General features: G+C 41.4%; 1 protein-coding gene across 4 annotated transcripts in view; it reads left to right on the forward strand.

The window, feature by feature from the left end:
- Positions 1–18,443, forward strand: part of LOC119558355 (broad-complex core protein) — a 155,267-nt gene that overhangs the window by 96,724 nt on the left and 40,100 nt on the right. For all 4 annotated transcript variants that reach the window (XM_037871857.1, XM_037871856.1, XM_037871858.1 and 1 more), the window contains 3 exons: positions 14,625–14,816; positions 15,466–17,289; positions 17,739–17,867. In XM_037871857.1, coding sequence (XP_037727785.1) covers positions 14,625–14,816; positions 15,466–17,289; positions 17,739–17,867 — 2,145 coding nt within the window. The remainder of the gene's footprint in view (positions 1–14,624; positions 14,817–15,465; positions 17,290–17,738; positions 17,868–18,443) is intronic.

Consider the following 18,443-nt stretch of genomic DNA (forward strand, 5'->3'; position numbering starts at 1 on the left):
GCGTGGGGAGTGCATTTGCGAGGGTCGCACATGAAGTTGAGCCTGCTTAGAAGTGGTTAGAACACAGATACTTTTGTTGGGAAATATATTTGTGTGCACGGTATTTTTTTTTTACTTTAAGATTTTATTTAAAAATACTGTATTTTTAGAGGTTTCTTGATCGTAATTCAGCCAAATCCAGGAGTACAGTTAAAAGACCGACTGTTTTGAACAGCTTGCTAAAAATGCTAACGATCCCCATCACTTTCAGGAATATTTATTTTTTGACCAATTTTCGCATTTTTTGTAAGGGGTTACATCATCTTTTTTTGCGAAAAATGGCAAAAAATTAAAAATGTTATTCAGGTTAGAATGCCAATAGATTGGAAATTAAGCAACGAGCTCAACGAGGTATGACATTCCTCATTCTGACTTATATTTTTGTTATGGCAGCCAAAATACGGATTTTTTATGGCGAAAAAATGGCTTCAGATTTTCGTCAAAAACACGAGATTCAGATTTTTGCCAAAAATGGGACCTTTTTTCGGTTTTTCCATCGTAGTTTATCCAAATCAAGTCGTACAGCAAAAAGACCGACTGTTTTGAGCAGCTTGCTAAATATGCTAACGAACCCCATCACTTTAAGGAAAATTTATTTTTTGGCCAATTTTCGCTTTTTTTGTAAGGGGTTACATCATCTTTTTTTTGCGAAAAATGGCAAAATTTAAAAAATTTCAGGTTTAAATGTCAATGGACTGAAAATTAAACTACGAGCTCAACGAGGTATAACATTCCTCGATCTGACTTTTATTTTCTTTATAGCAGCAAAAAAACTGAATTTGTAGGGCGGAAAAATGGGATTCCGATTTTAGTCAAAGATACGATTTTTATTTCCAGTTTTTCAATCGTAGTTTAGTCAAATCAAGGCGTACAACTAAATGACCGACTGTTTTGAGAAGCTAGCTAGATATGCTAACGATCCCTATCACTTTCAGGAACATTTATTTTTTGATCAATTTTCGAATTTTTTTGATGCCAAAAATGCCAAAAAAATAAATTTTTAAGGTTTTAATGTCAATAGATTGGAAATTGAACTACGAGTCCAACGAGGTATGACATTCCTTTTTTGGACCTTTATTTCATCTTTGGCATCCAAAACACTGGCAAAAAATATGGGATTCCGATTTTTGGTAAATATACTCTTAGTTTAGACTCGCAGTTTAGCCAAGGCATACAATATTTTTAGGACTTGTTAGCTGTCATAAAAATGTATTACCCTGCCAGAAACTCCTCGTCCTCCCCTCTCTTCAGTCGATTCCTGGGCATCGTGTGGAAGTGATTTTTTTACCCACCATTTGCAGTTGTAGTTTGCCTTTTTCCCCGGCTCCTGTGTTTTTGCCACAGGCCTTTGTCCTGCTGGAGTGTGGAAGCGAGACAGGAAGCGGGCGGAAGAGAGAGCGAGCGAGAGGGGAATAGGCGGATAGACGGGCGTCGGCACTTTAACTCAATTTGAGGCATTTAACGTATGCTCGGTTGATATTTGATGCGATTTGAGAATCGTTCGCAGCTGCCTCACATCCACTGGTTATTTTTTGCCCGTTTAGAGAGATTTTCCTCCTTTTTTTCGCCCCTCTTTTTTTGATTTTGGCCGACAACGAGAAGCAGCCGAAAGGCAAACAAAGTGTAACAAATGTCGTTGCGGACAGGTCAAGAGGGGGGCCGTCATCGCCCCACGTTGGCAAATGACTTTCAATGACTTTTCCCTAGCAGGCAAATTTCTGTTCAAATATTTGAGGCACCCTACTACTTTTGTTTCCATTTTTTTTGTACTTTAGAGAAGAAGTTCGTTTTTTTCGAAGTGAAACTCGTGTGTGTGTGTGTCTGTTGTCTTAAGCTGATTTGTTGGTCAGCTAAGAGTCTGATTGACTTGCACCCCCTTTGCCTCGATGTTTTTGGTAAATTTGCATGGACATGGCTTCGATTGGGTATAACAGGGTGTTAAACAACATGCCAGACATGCCAGAAATATGCAAAGGCAAAACACTTAACAACGGGCAACAACGGGCACCGACAACAACACATTTTTGACAATGCAACGAGGCAGCAGCAACAGCAACAGCAGCAACAACAATGCTGCAACTGCAACTGCAATGGTAACAACAGCAACAGCAACAGCAACAGCAACATGACGTGACCGCCTCTATTGACAGCTGCAACAACTTGCAACACATGTTGCAGGCCGGCAACAACATATGCAGCGCCAATTTGTTGGCCTGGCCATAAACATTAAAGTGTCAATAAATTTGATATTTACTCAATTCAAATTTCATTTAAACAAACCAGAGCAGAAATGCCTTTAAGTTACATTTAAAAATCCATTAAAGTGCTTAATTTATGTGGGACTTGCAAAGCGATTCAGCACAATTGAAACTCTTAATGCAAATTTAATTTATTCCGCTTTTGTATTTAAATAGGCAATTTAATTTACAATTAAGCAATGATAAAAAGGTTATTAACACAAATGAAAAAAAACGGTTCTAAAAATGCCAAGAATTTGTATATGCTTTAAAAAAAAACTAGATTAAGAAAATGCCAAAAGAATGTAAATGCAAATTTTTTACAAAAGCCACGCCCAAGCCGACGAAAAAAAACCTAACAATGGTAAACAGCCCCCCAGAAACAAATTTGTGATAAATTGTTTTGCATAATTTTGTAACAAGAGATTATTAATAAAACAGAACAACATACGTATGTACGTACATAAAACGGCTGCCGTTGCCCCACACACAAAATGCCAACTAATTGCGATTTTATGTTAACAACGCGAATCGAACATATCGCGGAAAACCGAAAGCCAAAAATTCAAAAATCCAAAAAGCTGAACCAACATATTTATCTTTCATCGCTCATAATGTGGAGCAGCAAGGCGTGGGTTGAGTTTTTCTTTTTTTTTCTTTTTTTCTGGGGGTGGGTGGGGCAAGTGCAATTATCATTTCAATTTTCCACTACAACCCCCCCCCCCCCCCCCCAGTCCCCCGAATCGTTGGCAACTGCAAATTGTCTTGCGGTTTTCTCTTGGCCAACGCCGCGTATGCGTAATGTGTCGAGCACCGCCTGGCCATTGCGCATACGCCGCGTGGTCACGTACGAGCCTCAAATGCGCTAATCCATCGAGACAGGCCAAACTACAATATAATTTGATAATTAACCACATAAAATGTGTAATAACTGCGAATGTGAATGCTGTCAGGTGGTGAATGGGCCCAAAAAAAATTGTATACACACATGAATCGAATGGCAAAATGTCAAATATAATAGCAAAGGTGCTGTAATCGAAGCTCTTTGATTGGGAAGTAGGAATTTCAGTTAAGGCCAAGACAATGGGTAGGGCTATACTCCCTCCAAATACGGTCAAAAATATCTCACTGCTTGCATATTACTTAAAAAATGGAATATTCTTATGAACATAAGAGAGTCAAGAGCCCAGCCCCCCAAAAAATATCGGAGAAAATATAGGATCAGCGCACACCCAGCCATTCCGGCAGATAAAGCAATTGCCTTAGAACACGATTCGCATTACGTATGCCATAATTATCAATTAGCAATCAATTGATTATATTACAAACACACACAAAAAAAAAAGAGCGGGTAGGAAAAACAACGACGATACTAAGACAATGGTTTACCAGCAGCAACAGCAACAGCAACAAAAATTGCATAGAAGCAACAGCAGCAACTATAACTCGTATTTTTCGCTGCCAACGGCAATATTTATTATTTCTCCGTCTCTTTTTTTGGCCTGGGAAAAATCCAGCAACACAGGCAAAACTGTTAATTTAAATTGGAAAATTATACAAAAATATTCAAAACGCTTGTTGTTGCCAGCGAGATTTTACATTCGAATCTGCCTGTTAATCTGAGCCGCTCTCAAACGTCACGTTTTCACGCGGCCAACTATGCAACAACACGGCAGCAACATCAACAAGTTGCTCTCGGGCAGCTGCTAATGTTGCTGCTGTTGCTGTTGCTGCTGTTGCTGTTGCTGTTGCTGTTGCTGTTGCTGCTGTCGCTGCCTCAGTCAACGTCAGTGCAATCAACAAAAGCAATTCACGCATTCAATTAAATGCCTTCAAATGTGACTTGCCGACATTTCTTTATGTTGCTCGCTTTGCTGTTGTTGCTGTTGCTGTTGGTGCTGCTGCTGCTGCAGCCGAGGCATGCATTAAAATCGTATAAAATTGTCATGTTAATAACCAATAATTGTTAATTTACAACTCACACACGGACATGGATAAATACACGCTGCGATGCCAGCCTAAAAGAAAAAAAATCGATTGAAATCGAAGTCGTAATACACTGGCAATCGATTAAATTCACTTTGAATGGCACATTATAATGATAACTTTGTAATTTTTATTGAAAATTAATTAAACAATGGGTTCACCCGTATTATTTTCTGATTTAATCAATTTCCTTACCTTAACTCCCCATTTATCGATTGTTAGGGTATACAAAAAGTGTGACCAGCCTCACATGTGCATGAGTTGTGTGCATGCATTCGGTTTCGTTTTTTGAGTTATTTGCTTTTTGCCTCGTTTTGGCATTTTCAGCATGTCCATTAACATTTTTGCCACATTTTCGGCTTCATTTGTTTCATTTTTTCTCCTGCCTAAGTATGCGATTGTTGGCCAAAAGTATTTGAAATATGTCGACAGGACAGAGAATGAAAAGTTCAAAGATATTACATGTTTCTGTTACCTGACTTTAAATTAAATTCCTTGTTTCCCTGTCACCTTTACATAATTTTAATTACTCATATCGGCTCAAATGTTGACGCAATTTCACTACACTTGTTGGCCTAACATGCAGCAAATCTTTAAGTACCAAAAAAAATAGTAGAAAAAACAATGCAAAAGCAGAGACAGCGGGGCAAATTCAAATAAAACGTGCAAAAAAGAGTAAAATAAAATTTTTTATAATTAAAATTAACAACTTTTCTTGTCACGACTGGCGACGACGACGACGACGACGACGACGACTTGTTGCCTGTTGCTGCTGCTGCCTGCTATAATTATGCGCATTTTCAACAGATTTATATCTGGCTATGCCCCTCTCTGTCCCTCCCCCAAAACAGCGCCTATACCCGTCCCTCTCACTCAAGTCGAGCTGGAAACGCATACGGCAATACAAAAAAAAAAAACAAAAAGAAGGAAAAAAGATAGCGTATCTCATTAGAATTGCCAGCTGTGTATGGGCTTTATAGATAGATATAGAAACCCAACTGTGTATAGTATATAATTAGTAATTGTTGCACAAGCCGCCTGCCAAAGGCGCCCCCGCCCCCTGCCCCTGCCCCTTTCTGGCCCCCCTCCCCCCCTGAGACCATTATTCTAGCATTAGAGCAGCAAGAAAGACAGAGAGGGATGACTGAAACGCAGGCCAGGCTAAATTAAAACCCAGTTTGAAGGTCAGCAGCGACACGAGCTGCGTGGCCCGGCAACAACACCAGCAGCAGCAGCAGCAACACCAACAGCAACAGCAACACCAACAGCAGCAACACCAGCAAACAGCAGCAATATCAGGCAGTAAAACTATGCACAAATGTCTCGGCTCAAAAGTCTGACGTCAGCAACAGGAACTGAATCTCAATCTCAAACTGAAACTGAAAATAATCGCGTTGCGCATGCGTTGGCGCTGCCATTCGCATTCTCAATCCCTCAGCTTGATTTTTTGCTTATTGAATTTTATTTTTTTCGGAATTTTGGGTGTTGGTGTTGCATAAAATAAGATTAATCACTGCCAAGCAACCAAAAAAAAAAAGTGCGGCCAAATGTGCCCCATTAATCAGCGAGTTTGTAGGAAACTCAAGCTAATCCCTAATCAAGCAGATGAGGGTAAAAGTCGAAAAAGAAAAGGGGATCTTAAGTGCTATAAATGATATAATATATTCATTTATATAATGCACATTCATTGAACAGCGAATTAATAAGCTATTGCTTAACAATACATTTTTTTATTGTTAATCTCAAGATCATTGTCTTTATCAATGGACTTCAAAACTTATAAGAATCTGGAACTAAAGAATTTCAAACTAAACCTTTGAAATTCATTTTTTAGAAACCTAAACCTTTTCAAATTTAAATAAATTTAAAAGAAGTGATTATTTTACATTCTCCCATAAACTTCCTCTCTCTTTTTTTTCTGTGGCATGCCACAAGGAACTCGTTGCCAGGTGATCGAATTGCATTTAATGTTGCTGCTGCTCTTGTTGTTGCATTTGCAGTTGCAATTGTTGCTGTTGTCCGCTCGTCGTGTTGCTGCCGAGCCCACAACGGTGTCAATTAAATTATGTTGCCGGCAACATTTTACAATTTGCAACAAATTGTTAACAGCAACAACGGAACGGCACAAATCAATATTACTTTTATGCGAGTGTGCGGCATCGATTCTTTGATTTGATTGCGGAGGCAGGGGATTTAGTTTCGTCTTGGGGGCAACAATGCGTCGCAAGTTCCTATATACCTGTATATATCTATATTGGTAGGTATATCCTGCATACCGCTTTTGTTGCTTAGCGTGGGATAATCCTGCGGCCAGCGAATGGCCTTCGAAATCGCTCTTCATCACCTCTAAGCAGACCAAAGCAAAATTTATTTTCGGCAGGTCAAGTGCACTGTCCCTCGTTGTTTATAAGAGATATACTCTTCATGGGAGTCTTTAGGGCTCAACCATATCTTAGATCCCATATAACCGTTTAATATTAAGCCACATCATATTGTTTAAAAAAATCATTTTAATCTTACAACAATATCTTAGATCCCATATAATATAAGATAAGAATTGGTTCCATTATAATACTAAAAAAAATGATTTTAATAATCCTCATTGCTTATAAATTTGTCTCTTCATGATAGTATTTAGTAAACAACAATATCTTAGAACCCATATAATCATTTAATATCAAAACAAACGTTATGATATGAATTTTATCTTTTATAATATTAAAAATTGATTTTTATACACCTTAAAGTGCGCTGTCCCTCGTTGTTTATAGATTATACTCTTCATGATAGTCATTAGCAAACAATAATATCTTAGATCCTATATAACCGTTTGATAGCAAACCAAACGATATGATATCAAATTTTTCCTTTCATAATATTAAAAAGCACTATTTCAATAGTTCTTTACCATATAACTGAAGTATTTCAAAGTTCTAAAGGGTATTTCAATCGTGGCTATGCCATTCGTACCGTTCTCACTCGCTTCTTGGGGTCCGTGCTTTGTCCTTCCCTTCTTGTGGTCGTCTTGGAAGCTTCCGGCCCCGAAAGACCATAAACTCAGGTGACCACAAAGGCTGACCAGCGGCGAAGTTTTCGTCTCACGCAATTGTTGGGCAATGACAAAGGACAAGGGACTCCCACCTGAGATCTGGATGCGGGGCGCGAGGATCTGAAGAACCTGCCAGACGGACCTTCCGGCACGGCGTCAGCTTTTGTGCGTGCTTAAGGCTTGCTCCTTGGAATGCCCTTAAAAAATATAAAAATAAAATAAAATCAGAGTGATATATAAATTCTATATATACTGACCATTGGGCGGATATTATTTAGACGCTATTGTGTGGCGCCGTTTGTCGTTTTGAGGCTACCTGTCTACCTGCAATTAGCTCGGGCCCCAGCTGCGCTCAACCTGCTCCAAAACCAACTCGATCGAGGGAATAATTATACCAAATCCAATTGGGTATTTTGCCCGAATTCAGCTGAAATACAGCAGTGATTAGGCCTAATCGAAAATATATCTCTTACAATGGTTAACACCAACGAATGAGAGATAAATAACAAGATTGTTTTTACAGCTATTACTTTGACCTTATCTGTGTGTTTAGTACGCCTGTGTGTGTGAGCAGCCATAAATTAATTACGAACTGTGTTAACAATGCAATCCAAACTGTAAGAAGAGAAAAAAGCCGCATAAATCTTTCAGAATGCGCATAAATTTGCATTGGCGACCTTGGAACCGAGTTGCTACGTAATGTCCCCTTCACCACCCCTCTGCCACTACCCCCCTGCCCCTTTCACCCCACTATCAACACCGATTCCATTGCCCCACACACACACACACGAACTTGTTTATCATCAGATAACGGTACCCGTTGATAAAAGCTCACACACTGACACCAAAAAACTCAGTGCGTAAGGCGATTTTATAGAATTGGAAATTGTTTAACTGGAAACGAACTATTTGGTATCCTGGTTTTGCAATTATTTGGTTTAATATTGTTTTTAATTTTAAATTGAAGAGTAGACCACCGAAAGTTACATATATTGTCAAGGCGCCTGAGCAGGGATTTCTGAATTTTAAAACCTTTATATCTTATATAACTACCAACATTTTTTAAACTTTTTTATAAAATTCTCTAATATTACCCTTATATGTTTTAGAACCACCTATATTTTTTAGAAGAATTTTTGAGTTTTTTATACCTTTATAGGTTTTATGACTACCTATATTTTCAAAACCTTTTTTATAATATTCACTAATATTACCTTTATATGTTTAAGAACTAAATACCTACATTTTCTAGACTTTTTTTATAATATTCTCTAATATTACCCTTATATGTTTTAGAACGACCTTCCTTTTTTTAGAGGGATTTTTGAATTTGTGTACTTTTATAGGTTCTATAACTAACTATGTATGTTTTTTAGACCTTTTTTATAATATTCTCTAATATTCCGCAACCTTTTAAGTTTTCAAAAGCCCATTGACGTTTCAAGAAGTCGAAATCACTTTTAATTGAGCATACCCACCGCACTTTTTCGGAACGCAGTGTAAACGTTTCGCGCCCAAGTTCAAGTTCAATGTCATTCGGATTTATGTTCGAGTGAGTGTGTGAGTGCGCGTGTGTATGTACATATGTACATATGTATGATAAACGCCAAAACCCGTTCAATCAAAGCCCAAGCACACACGCACGCACCGACGCACACTTACGCAGATTTTTTCCCTGAGTGTGTGCGTTTTGTGCGTTCGTTCATCGTTCGCTTCGTTTTATTTCGTTTCGTTTCGCGTGACTGTTGCTGTTGCTGTTGTAGTGGTTCTCTTGTATGGCAACAAGTGGGCTGAGTTGCCAACGGCCTTCCCCCGCCCCCGCCCCCTGCCCACCCAGCACCACGTCACGTCTTATCAACTGGTTTTGTGACGTCATCGTCGTGTGCGTGGCCTTACGCACGTTTTACGCACATTTTTTGTTTCATTCGCTTCTGGGGGCGCGTCTCATTGAACTTGAAAAGCAGAGAGCAAAGCAGAGGCAGAAATAACGGCACATTGAAAACAGCTGATTTATGTGCGTGAGGTATATGGTAAGAAAGTAAAAGAAAAGGGATTGTAGGTTGATGTGTTCAAAGCCTGGTGGAGTTTTCAAAGAATATTTACAATTATATCACTAGTTAATTAAAAAACAGATAGAAATATATATATTTTATTTTTTTTCATAAAAATAAGCAATCATGGTAACTAAAACTTTAAAAAAAAATTTCACCACATTTACTTACCTGAATTTGTAGTAGTTTTTGGCAGAAATTTCTAGTTTGCGTGGGCTTACTGTGTTTGAAATATTTCATTTGTGTATTCCACTTTGCTGCGTTTTTGGTTTCAAATTCGGTTTTGGGTTTGCCTCCGTGTTCCTTTTCTTTTTTTTTTTTTGTTTTAATGTGCGCAAAATTTGCTTGGACTTTAAAACCAAGGTCAACATCAACGCATTAGCAACGTCTCGCTCCCTCCCTCTCTATCCCTCTCTCTCTCTCTCTCTCTCTGCGTGTTCGTCTATGCAATCACTCATTCGTATAAAAAAAAAACCGAAAATGAGGATGGAAAAAATGTGAAGCAGTCCCCAAAAAAAAAAACCAAGCAATATATTAAATTTATTTAATATCAAGAGGGAATTATGTGTGTTATGAGTGAGTGAGATAAAAAATAGCCGGAAATTAACGCACCCAACTGCAGCGGCAATTAGAAAGGGACGGCGACAGCGGCTCACTTTGATGAGATAATTTTTGCGAAATAATTTATTTTCATATTTTGTGTGTGGGTGCCGCGTTCCCGTTCGCATTATTTATTTATTTATACTCGCTTGTTCCCTGTTCCCTTCCGTTTTTGCAATTCACAATCCGCGAATGCTTATCGCCCCGCCTTCTGTCCCGCTCTGACGCTCTGGCGGTCCCAGGTCTTGCCTCCCTTTCGCACCTCCCTCGTGCAATCGAATGGCAATAGCAACAAACACAGCGAAGCTTTGAAAGCTGCGTTGCGTGCGCCTCTCCCTCTCTTTCTCACACCCTCTGCTTCCTCTTCTCGCCGACGATTCTATTTAATGCTTTGCATATGAGTGTGTGTGAGTGGGGGTCCATGTGGGCACAATTGCGACCGTTTCTTTAGAAATGGGTAAAAGAATTGTGTTAGACATCATAACTTAAGAAATTGCATTTCTTTTACATTTTTAATTAGTTTCTTTTATGAAATTAGTTCAAGAAAATTGGCATCATTGAAAGTGTGTTCGTGCATTGGCATCATTGTCAGCACTAACAGTCTTGCATCGCTTTGGCATCATTGACAGGGTTGCATTTTGAGATCCCCTTGGGATGCAATGAAATAAAAGGTTTTCCCTTGGCTGTTTAATGTTTTTTTAAATTAAATAATAATAAATATTAAAGAACCTTCAATGGGTTTCAAATTTCCACCCCTGCTGTATCTACGTTCGTTTGCTGGTGTGCAAGTTGTGCGGTTCCGCTGCGAATGCGAATATCAAGGTCAACGTGTGATGTGTTTGCTGCCGCCGTCTGCGCTCCGCTGCCCCCCTTCCCATCTCCCTCCCCCCGCCCCTGACACTCCATCATCTCTGCCCTGCCCCCCTCGCAAGCCCCTGGGCCCCCATAAAATGAGCTCTAAGAAAATAATTAAATGGCAGGCATGCGAAAGAAAGACGACGGCAGTGGCGGTACAAAAAACGCAAATTTTGAAGCGCAGTTGTTAAATTAGAAATGCCATATTTTGAAATAAAATTGTGTGTTTTTTTTCATTCTTTACCCCTTCTATTGCCACTTGTCTACCGGGTCTTGGCCATTAATCAGTTTCTGAAATGCTTTGAGCCTCAGAAATGGCAAGCAGATGATGCGGCATAATTGTTATTAATATTATGATAAATATACAATGCACACGAATACGGGGGAAATCTTCAAGCATTCTTTAATGAGAATGTATACTAAATGTTTGTTTTAATATATGAATATATATTTTTTATTATTTACTGAAAAGTAAATATGGCTATTATATTTATTTATCAATTAAATGTGGTCTAATAGATGTACTCAAAACGATAATCACAGTTTAGCGATCCTCTGCCTGTCATCGGAAAAATCAATAAAATTAAATTGCCCACACACACAATTATCGGCAGGGGAAAGCAATCGATAACGATAATCCATCAGGGCAAATTATATAAATTTGCACACATTATGCGAAATTGACGGACAAAAAAAGTAATCACAATGTTGGAAAGTCGGGGCGAGGATCGGATGGGATGGGATTGGATCAGATCGGAACCCAGGGGATCATCATCCATCATCTATCATCAGGTAGTAGTTGTAGTCCGTGGATTGCATTCCTAGGGAATCTCGGCAAATTGTATTAAGACATAAATGCGAGTGAAATTCGCAGGGGAAGAAGCTGCAGAAGAATATCGAAATATCTATAGAGGCTGAGGTAGAACAGCAATAAAAAGAGCCGCAAGCGCCACACAAACACACAGAAAATTGCTGGCAAAAAAAAAAGAAGAAACCCGGCAAGGCGGCGATATGCAAACATAATAATTTGCATATTTCGCCGCAGTGTTCGCCAGCGGTTGCTGTTGTTGTTGTATTTCTCTGATGGTGGTCAAGCAACAAAAAAAAAAAGAAACATCTATAAAAGGGAGTGGTGCCCCCCATAATAGAAATGTTAACCTTTCCGCAGCCCCAGCAGAATTCACCGTCACACCCAAGTTTGGCAACTAGCAAAGAGCAACTCCAAGAAAAAAAAGGTTAAATAAAGTTGGAGTTCTTATAAAAATGGTTTAATCTCAAGAACCCACAAGGAATTAAAACAGATAAAGATTTAATTTGCAGGTGCGTGCCAGGAAAGACATAAACCCATTTAGTATCTACCAAAATCAAACGAGGAAAACGGGATCATTTGAAGTGAAAGAGATCACCGATCGCGATAAGAAAGCCGAGATAACGCCCTGGTTTTCTAGTTAATTCCCTGGCGCCCACTCTGAAATATTTTACCTCTTGATTTATACGCATGTGTAATTGGAATAGGAATGCTCGCCAAAATGGGAGATATTTCTCCGTTCATTTAGTTTAATTTTCTCCATGCTAAAGCTGCTGTTTAAATTTCGGTTGGAAAGGTGTACGCCCACTTGGGACATGCGATCGGATCGGTTAGACCCGCCGCCGCCGCCGCCGCCCACCTCTTGCCACCTCTTTCTTTCGATCTCTGCCCCTCTCTTTTGCTCGCTGGATTTATGTTGTTGACTATTTTGCCGCAAATTACATGCAACCTATTTTCTTTTTTTTTTGTTATAAGGATTTTTTTTAAATATAGGAAGAGAGCCCGAGAATATGTTTACTAACTGGGCCGTGGCGTTAGAAATCAAAAGCCTTTGGCGTTCATTAGCTTTGGGGGCGTTATTTCCCCCGCTTTGGCTGCTTCTTTCCTCACCGGCAGCGACGTTCAATTAAAAGTGTTGCCAATTTGCGACGCCTTAGCCCCCCTTTCCCCCAGCCCCGCCCCTGTCTTTTGGCCAATCTCCACCCCGCGCTTTCGGCCAAGCCCCTCTTGTAATCAGGAAATTCGATTTTCTTAATGCCACTGAAAGAGTTTCGAGACTGCGAGGACTGGACCCTGGAATGGTCGGGCTGCCAGCCCCCTAAGCCCCCCTTTAGAGCCCCCCTTCCGCACGCTCGTGACTTCTAATATGCGCGTGAATTTATTAACGCTCATTTTACGCTGTTGTTGCGATTCGGGGGCGTGTGCAGGCCGATTGCATTTTTTTAAATAAATTCTGGCGCAAACGGCGCGTGACAGGAGACGCTTCGGAGGGGGGTGGCACATTGGAGGGGGGCGGATGGGGCGGCAGGAGGCAAAGGAGCACCTGCTAGAGATGGCAGCGATACCTTGAAATTTCCACGAACCTTAAGTCATTAATTAGTCTCTGAACTCGCTTTCTATTTAGCAAGTTTTGTTTAAATATTTTAAATCTTGCAGAATGATTATACCTATTTATAGGTAGAAAATTTACTATGTATGTTTAAAATGTACTACAGGATTTAGAAAATTTGAAAATTGTACTTAAGGAACTATAATAATTAGTTAAAGAAATAATTATGTCAATTAATAGCATATTTGATATATTTACCTTTGTAAAAAATAAAATTTCCAGCTTCCTATGGCATATAATGTAAATTCCTTTATTGGTGTTCTTATTAAGCTTAAAACAAAGCCATATACTTAAATTAAGCATTATATCTAGCCACAACCACTTGCAGCATAAACTTCTCTAATAATTGTGAGGGAATTTGTATATATATAACATTAAAAAACTGTCTGATAGCCAAATCCAAAAATATTGCTTAAAATTTATTTAAACCATTTATATTAAGTTTCCCAATGATGATGATTGAAAATATTACCCTGCCTCGTGTTTCCTCACGCTCACATCGCTGAGACGGAGGTTACTGCAGTCTTAGGCCAAAACCTCATTAGGCTATAGCGAAATCTATATGCGAAATGGAGGCCGACGCCTTTTCAATTTGCCAGCAATGAAAATTTACAACATGGCAGTACGGTCGCTCCTCCACTCCCCCATAAAACCACCAATCGGGCCGATCTGCTGGGGATATATACGTGTATATATATATAAATATATATTGCATACCCCAAGGCGTGCATGCGCACATAAAAATCGACATCAATGCTGAAACGGATCGGAACTGGTTGCCAGTTGCAAGTTGCCAGTTGCCAGTTGCAAGTTGCTGATGTTGCTGCTGCTGTTGGTGTTGCCGCTGTTGCAGTTGCTGTGGCATTGTCATTCGTGGCATGTTCACGCCTTGACGCCCGCAGCCAACTGGCAAGAGAAAAAAAAAGAAGGAGATAGAAAAAAGAACTGGACTCCAAATTGAACTCCAACTGAATCGCCCATCGCAGCGCTCCTTTTTTTTCCCCCGACTTGCCCCGCTGCCCCAAACTTTTCCGGATCGCTCGTTTGTGGCATCTTCAAAAGCGGCATTTGTGGCTGCGTTTGAGAGCCAGATCGTAAATCTAATAAATGCTTGCCGCAACATCGCGGAGCTCAAGGGGAAAAGCGTAGAAAATGCGCCTTTCCTTCGGCGGAGTGCATAGATGATGGACTGATAAAGCGAAAAATTAAAAAAGAACATTTTTTTAAAATACTTAACACTTAAAAAAGAAGTGCTCCGGTTTTTTTTATAGATTTCGTTGGTAGGATGTGAACACATATGTGCATATGAGAATACATTGTTATTACTTTAGTTAATCAATTCATTACCTAACTCATTACTAATCCATTGGTTATTTTTCCCCCTTTTCAGGTGGTCCTCTCGGCTTGTTCCTCGTACTTCCAGAGCCTGTTCCTGGAGCACCCCGAAAGACATCCAATTGTGATATTGAAGGACGTCCGTTTTGCCGAGCTGCAAACCTTAGTTGAATTCATGTACAAGGGCGAGGTGAACGTGCAATACTGTCAGTTGTCCGCGCTGCTCAAGACAGCCGAATCCCTCAAGGTGGGTGGCCCTATATTGACTCTCTTAGTGGTGTTGCCAACTGGTGGTTTAAAATCACAGATAACTATAATTTAACCAACTATTATTTAAAAAGGATACTCTTGACATTATACATTCATAAGGAAATGAGCTAGATAGCTTTAAATATAAAAGAATTATGTCCGATTTCTCAATGTCAGGTTAACTTTCGTCAGTTAAAATAGTGTTTCGGAAAAAGTTACGTTTCTCAATATCATGTTAGGATTTATATAATCGTGGTGATGTTCTAACTAGAGGTTATGTTCTAGTTTAATTTACGACGAATCGCTTGTTTACAGACTCTGTTAAGTTTTTTCTTTATATTTAACATTACATTGAGAAAACAGCTTTGTCTTATTAAACTACTTAACATATTTTGACAGTTAACAAACTGCAGCTTAACATGACATTGAGAAATCGACCCAAAATAGGTTAAAATTTCAGACAATTCTTATTGATTCGTATAGATTATAAACATATAAAAATAGTTTTATAACATGGGTAGATAATTTTTTTACGTCCAGTTAAATTTAAATGATTTAGTTAACTAACAGTTAAAAGCTAGTTGGCGATTATTTTGTACTTTTTAATATATTTCAAAATTTTGTACTAATCAATTGGATTACCACAGGTCAAGGGCCTCGCCGAGATGACGAACCAGAACACGACGCTGCGCGAACCGGAGCGGGAGCCGGACCGCCTGCGTCCGCAGGGCGGCGGCGGGAGCGGCGGATCCGCCCACAAGGCGGCCGACAGTCCGGCGGCCGCTCTCGATGCCACAGCAGCGGCACAGGCGACGGCAGCAACGGCCACAGCGGCGGCGGCAACATCGACCTCAACCTCAACGACATCTGCGGCGGCGGCGGCAACAGCAGCGACGGCAGCAACATCTGCGGCAACAACGGCAACAGCGGCGGGGAGCAGCAGCAGCAGCAGCGGCAACACAAGCAGCAGCAGCGGCAGCAGTAGTACAACCACAACGGCGGCAACCACAACAGCAGCAACCTGTGCAGCAACATCAGCAACATCCACGGCAGCAACATCCTCGACGGCAGCGGCAACATCTGCTGGTGTTGCACACTCGGAGGAGGCGACATCGTCCTCATCCCATGGCGGGCAGAAGCGGGAGGCCAGCGATCGCTGCAGTCCCACGCCCGCCAAGCGCTCCTCCCGCATCCATCCAAATGCGGACAAGGACAAGGACAAGGAGGACTCTCTGGAGGATCGCGACCAGGAGCAACAGCAGGCGGACGAGCTGCTCGCAGAGGAGTTGCTCGCACGCAACTTAAAGGACGAGGAGGAGGACGATGTGGAGGAGGTGGATGAGCTGGATGAGAACGAGGAGGCGATGCTGCGGGATCAGGAGGAGGATGAGGAGGACGAGGACGAGGAGGAGGAGACGCCCATGCCGCTGGATCTCTATCAAAGACCCAATGTGGAGGCAAAAAGCGCAACAGCAGCTGCAGCAGCAACGCAGCAGGGCGGCAGCAACAACCTCAGCGGCAGTGGCAGCGGCAACACTTGCAACACCAACAGCAGCAGCAGCAACAACAACAACAACAACTCGAGCAGCAACAACAACAACAACAAGAACACCAGCAGCGGGAAATCGTCAACGGCCAGCAATGGCGGCACTGGAAACTCGGGCGGTACAGCGGACTCTGTGGTTGCGGTGGACGATGATGACGACGATGATGGGGATCACCATCATCATCAGCAGCAGCAGCGGCGACTCGGTGACGATCGTCTGGAGCAGGACATGGATGAGGAGGATCTGGACGATGATGTGGTGGTGGTGGGCACTGCCACCGCGATGGCCAGGGGCATTGCCCAGCGACTGGCCCACCAGAACCTGCAGCGGCTGCACCACACGCAGCAGCACCACCATCACTCGCAGCACCACCAACATCCGCAGCACCACCACCATCCGCAGCACCACCACCATCCGCAGCCGCACCACCAGCAGCAGCAGCAGCATCAGCAGCACCATAACCCGCATTCGGATGACGAGGACGCCATGCCCGTGATTGCCAAGAGCGAGATCCTCGACGATGACTACGACGATGAGATGGATCTGGACGACGATGATGAGGCGGACAACAGCAGCAACGATCTGGGTCTCAACATGAAGATGGGCGGCGGAGCGGGCGGCGGCGGTGGCGTGGACCTGTCCACCGGATCCACCCTGATACCCTCGCCGCTGATCACCCTGCCATCATCGTCGGCGGCAGCGGCAGCAGCGGCGGCCATGGAATCGCAGCGCTCCACGCCGGCCATGTCGGCGGCACAGGCAGCCGGAGCGGGCGCCTCGGACCTCAGCATCGGCGGCTCCGGCGGACGACCGGCGTCGAGGAGCTCCCGCGACGGCGGCGGCAACGACGGCAGGGGCGGAGCATCCTCCTCTAGCCTGCTGAGTCCCGGGACCAATCTCCTGCCCGTGCAATCGGTGCCATTGGTGAGTGATTTCAGGGCATTTTCACCATTCATTGGTTACTAACATATTTTATAATTTAATTTAAATATAATTTATATCATCAAAACATTCTAAGCTGGGCTCATGAATGTCAGTGTCCAAAATTATTAACAGTTTAATGATTATAATTCTTGAACCTAGAAAAAACTGTTCTCAAAATCAAAATTCTTAAAATCAAGATAGACTATACTGCTTGGCAAGACAATTTTCGCTTTAAAAATATAACTTAGACTATTCTCATCTTAATATCAAGATTGCTTTATCTCGAAAAACTACTTGAGAGTACTTTCGTCTTGATTTCAAGAACATTTCTTCTTAAACATTTGCGTTTTCTCGTTCCTAATGCTTCTCGGTGTATATCAAAATGTTGTGGCAACATAAAAAAAAACTTTTGTAAGCCCTATTTAAATCAATCTGTATTCCATCCGCAGAGCCTCAAGAAGGAGATCGATTGCAGCGAGGACGACAACAGCAGTCACAGCAGACACATGCAACAGCGTTCGGCATCAGCTGGCGGCGGCCTGGGCGGCGACCTTGACTACCGCGCCTCCCACGAGTCGGTAAGTCTGCGATTCCGAGATACTCCCGACCCCTGACCCAGCCCCTGAACTCCCCAACTCCGATTCGAGAAGAACCCCTGCCAAAATTCGAAACGAAACTCCAGTCCCAGGAGATCCCTTTCAGTGAATGCTTTTGCTGCTTCGATAGGTTAACACAAAAAATATCTTTCGAATTCCGAGATGCGTCTCGCAAAAAAGATCTACATATCTGATCCCAATCTGGCTCGATCCGACTCCATTTCTATATGTATATCTCTATTTTAAGTATTGCTCTCTCTCTCTCTCTGTCTGTTCTTATATATACATCTATATGCCATATTTCTATATATTTAATTACCAAAAAAACAAAATACAAAATCCAAAAACAAATGCAAAAAGAAAACAAAATCAAAACTCAACATATATTTTTGCTCTTCGTCGTGTTCTTTGTCTATGAATTTTTTATACATATATATACCCATACATATATATCTATATAAATATATATATATATCTTAACCATCTATATCTATGCCCTATATATATATATATACATATCAAGTTTTTCCCAACCTAAGAAAGTACAGTTTTTCTTTT

Source organism: Drosophila subpulchrella, chromosome X (genome assembly GCF_014743375.2).
Source record: "Drosophila subpulchrella strain 33 F10 #4 breed RU33 chromosome X, RU_Dsub_v1.1 Primary Assembly, whole genome shotgun sequence".
In the NCBI taxonomy this organism is placed as follows: domain Eukaryota; kingdom Metazoa; phylum Arthropoda; class Insecta; order Diptera; family Drosophilidae; genus Drosophila; species Drosophila subpulchrella.